Source organism: Fukomys damarensis, unplaced genomic scaffold (genome assembly GCF_012274545.1).
Source record: "Fukomys damarensis isolate Sample0158 unplaced genomic scaffold, DMR_v1.0_HiC HiC_scaffold_3, whole genome shotgun sequence".
In the NCBI taxonomy this organism is placed as follows: Eukaryota; Metazoa; Chordata; class Mammalia; order Rodentia; family Bathyergidae; genus Fukomys; species Fukomys damarensis.
This window is the reverse complement of record NW_022900915.1, coordinates 46879669-46883761: the sequence shown is the minus strand read 5'-3', so window position 1 is coordinate 46883761 and position 4093 is coordinate 46879669. Positions and strand designations below refer to the sequence as shown.

Genomic DNA, 4093 nt, shown 5'->3' with positions numbered 1-4093 from the left:
AAAAAATAGAAATAAAAGTTTCTAACTGCCTTAGTATTTTGAAGTGCCATGCAAAACAAAAATTATTTTCACTCTTCTATAATTAGTATTAATAACTGCCTCATACATATCATCACATTGTTTCACATGAAATAATTTAAATTCAAATTCAGAGCTGATGCCACTGAAAAAATAAGCAACACATATCTCCTGAAGAAAAACAAAGAAAGAATAATTTTATTTTTTTAACTAAAAAACCCCCTATTTATATCTAGCAGAATAATAGAAAAAACTAAATATTCATAAATATATACTACCTATATGTGAGCTGCTAAAAATGGAATGTAATATTATTAAACTGGTGACATTTAAGTATATATGTATATATGTTTGAATATATATTTAGCAGCATGTTATTAAATATTACATCACCATTTATTTTGATTAAAAGAAAATCTAATTATGTAAATAAAATATTAGTTGTATACATGGCCACTAAAATTAAGATTCAGATGCATACTAAAAAATTTTGCTTCAAGTTAATTTAAATTTGAAAAAATGATTTGATATAGATTATAGTTGAAACTCAAATATAATTCTCTTGGCAATCTCTATTGGTCCTTCAGCAATTTGAATTTGAGGGAAAATGTAAGTCTTACACAGATATGTGAGGAAAGTCATTTGTGCCTGAGTCTACATCTATCGATGAGGCACGTGCATGGCAGAAATGGTAGTCAATAGGAAGCCACTCTTGGAATTCCTTATAGGGATGCTGATGCTGACTATTCACACCTAATTTATGTGAAGGAGTTGATTTGGACAAGTCTTACTTATTAATTTTGAATACTATCTTTAAGAATGTCTGATTAGTATAAGCTGGAAATCTTGCAAATAAAAAAATTATATTCATAAGTTATGTTTGTGAAAATATTAACTTTCTTGACAGTAAGCATTTAAATTCAATGTTATTTGAAATATCTGCTAGATACAAATATTAACTATTATAAGGGGTCTCTACTAACCAACACTTCATTTAAATAGGAAAATAAGTCATGGTAACAGGAATTAAATGCTAGTTGGTGTTGTGGAGCAGTATCTATGGTAAGTAGGTGCTAGTATAGAGAATCAGCTCCTCGCATGTTCGGAATAGAGAAATTTAGCCATTCTTGTTTTCCTGATGGTAAAGTATGGTTTAAATAGTTGTGTGTGACAGTTAAACTTGGTTGTCACCTTTATTAGTGTGAGCACAGCCTTGAAGAGCAGTGACACACAATTCTTGGTGTGTCTGTGTGGGTCAAGGAGCCATAACCTTGAAGGCAATATCTGATCCCTAGCCCCATCCTCCCTCTTGGTATTTCCCTGTGCTGTTTCCTGGCCTCCTTAATGTGAGAAACTTAGCTTCAAAAGGTTCCTAAACCATGTTTTTCTGGCTATAGAGCCAGTGGATCAGGGGCTGAAGCTTTTGAAAGTAGGAGTCAAATTAAACTTCTCCTTAAGTTCTGTATGACAGTCATTTTCACCAGCAACAAGAAAGCTAACACATCACACATTTTGTTTTCTTTGTTTTTATTTAAAATTTTAATTCTCACAACACTGAAATAAATTTTTTGAAATTATCTTAATCCGGTATGTGAGAAAAGTTCAAAGGTCATAATTATGAGATATATTACATCAACATACATTAAAAAATACATATGAACACAAAACTCTGACAGAGAGTTACTCTAACTACAGCTAACAAATTAAATAATATTTTAAAGCTATGATTAAGTGTTGCATACTGGCAAATTATTCTAAAATATTAGGCATTTCATTTGTAGTTGAGATAGATAGATATTTATATGGTTAGATAATTTAAATATAGAATGGAAACAGGAGATACAGACAAATGAATGCTGAGACAAAATTTCTGGCAGCAAGTGAAATATCAATTAGCACACTAATGTTGAGATTTTCTATTTCATTTGGCCAAGTATTTTTTTAAAGCAAACTGCAAGTTGTTTTTAAGTGCAGGTGTCACTTCTAAAGCATTCCCTTTTCCTTCAGGTTTGATTAGAGCCATGAAATATTCAAATGATACCACAGAGATGAACTTCATCCTTCTAGGCCTCTCTGATCACTCACGGCTGCATCAAATCCTGTTTTCTCTCGTGCTCGTGATCTTCCTTGCCTCCCTGGTGGGCAACAGTCTTATGATCTTTCTCATCTGGGAAGACCCCCAGTTGCGCACGCCCATGTACTTCCTGCTCAGCCAGCTTTCCCTCATGGACATGACGCTGGTCTCCTCCATCATTCCCAAGATGGTGACCAACTACCTGCTGCACATGCGCTCCATCTCCCCCACCGGATGTGGGGTGCAGATCTTCCTGTTCCTCACACTGGGCGGCGGGGAGTGCTTCCTCCTGGCGGCCATGTCCTACGACCGCTATGTGGCCATCTGCCACCTGCTGCGCTACCACCTCTTCATGAGCAAGAAGCGCTGCTGGCACATGGCGGCCGGCTCCTGGCTCCTGGGAGGGCTGGATGGGCTGATGCAGGCTGATGCCACTTTGAGCTTCCCTTATTGCCGTGCCAGGGAGATCAACCATTTCTTTTGTGAGGCTCTGTCCTTGGTGCACCTGGCCTGTGCCAACAGGGCCATTTTTGAATTCTTCATGTCCATCTGCTGCATCCTGATGCTCTTGGTCCCGCTGTCGCTCATCTTGGCCTCTTACATGCTCATCTTGGCCAGGGTGCCTCGCATTCAGGCCACTGAGGCCCGGAAGAAGGCCTTTGCCACCTGCTCCTCCCATCTGGCCGTGGTGGGGCTGTTCTTTGGCACCATCATGTTCATCTACGTGAGGCCCAAGTCCTCCTGGCCCCTGGGCTGTGACAAGGTGGTCCCTGCCTTTTACACCATCATCACTCCTGTGTTGAACCCCCTTATATACAGCGTGAGGAATAAAGAAGTCAAGGGGGCCTTGAGAAAGTGGCTCCAGAAACACATCATGTGATACCAGGAGGTATTTGCCAATGTGGATGCAGTGGACATTTACAAAATTTTAGTTTATTTGTTCCATTACACTTGTTCATTATGTTGCATCAGTTTATTTTGTTCTAATTTTTCCATTTTGCCTTTATTTTTGTATTAATTAAATCAATGAAAAATTATATTCTCCTATTAATATCCCTTGTAGCTGTGTATTTAGTCTGAAATAAGGGCATTAGCAATAGAAGAGAGTAATCAGGGACCTGGATAATACACTTTTTTTTTCTTTTTTGTACCCCGGATCAAACTCTGGACTTTGTGCTTGTGAGGCAGTTGGCAGAACTACTGAGCTAAATCCCCAGCTCACTAATACACAATGTGTCACATTCATATTCATATAGTTTGTGTTTTTTTTTTTTTTAGAAGAGGCATTTTCATTTAAAATATATATATGCTAACTTCTCCTTTTTTATTATTAATACATGTTTGCAGTACATAATGGTTATGTTCCTTGTGGAGAGTTGGTACATGTAAATACCACTTCTTAATTGTTTTCATTTTTCATTCCCTGTAAAACATTAAGGGTAGTGGCCAATGGTTATTCTCAAACTAAAATTAAAAAAAGAGAGAAAACAAAAGAGGGACTACTTTAACATTATTATAATGAAATAAATTCCAAATGAAATAAATAGTAAGCATAAATATTTTAAGAGAGTAGCAGGAAAAATGTGTGAAATATTTTCCAGGGAGAATATCTTGAGGTTCTTTGCAAATGAAAAAAAAAATTCTTATAGAACAGATAAGAAGGTTTGATTGTACAGATCTTAAAGGTTGTGGATATTGGTAACATATGAATGGAAAAAGTAGATGTCTTCATTAATGAAACAAACATTGCTAGTTAAAAAATAATTTACAAACAATTATACCAAATTATTGAAATACATATAGCTACAATTCACAATACTAATTTCAAGCCAGTACAAATATTCCAGTTTTTATCTTGTTAAAATTATTTTCTTTTATTAATTTAATAGAAATGAAAATAAATCACAGATCATGAAAAAGTCTTAGAGATTGCAGGTTTTGCTTCCTTGTGATAAATGAAGATATTTATTGAATTTCCTTTGAAATAAAAGAGTATTTGAA

The 4093-nt window shown here is 35.7% G+C and overlaps 1 protein-coding gene across 1 annotated transcript; it reads left to right on the top strand.

Moving 5' to 3' along the window:
* Nucleotides 1-2039: 2039 nt before the first annotated feature.
* LOC104859223 (olfactory receptor 2T33) lies at nucleotides 2040-2972 on the top strand. Its single transcript, XM_010619746.1, has one exon. It carries the CDS (start codon nucleotides 2040-2042, stop codon nucleotides 2970-2972), a length of 933 nt encoding a protein of 310 aa, XP_010618048.1.
* The last annotated feature ends 1121 nt before the right edge of the window (nucleotides 2973-4093 follow it).

Excerpts from the sequence above, each read along its gene's own strand:
- LOC104859223 (XM_010619746.1), top strand. The coding sequence starts at position 2,040 with ATGAAATATTCAAATGATACCACAGAGATGAACTTCATCCTTCTAGGC.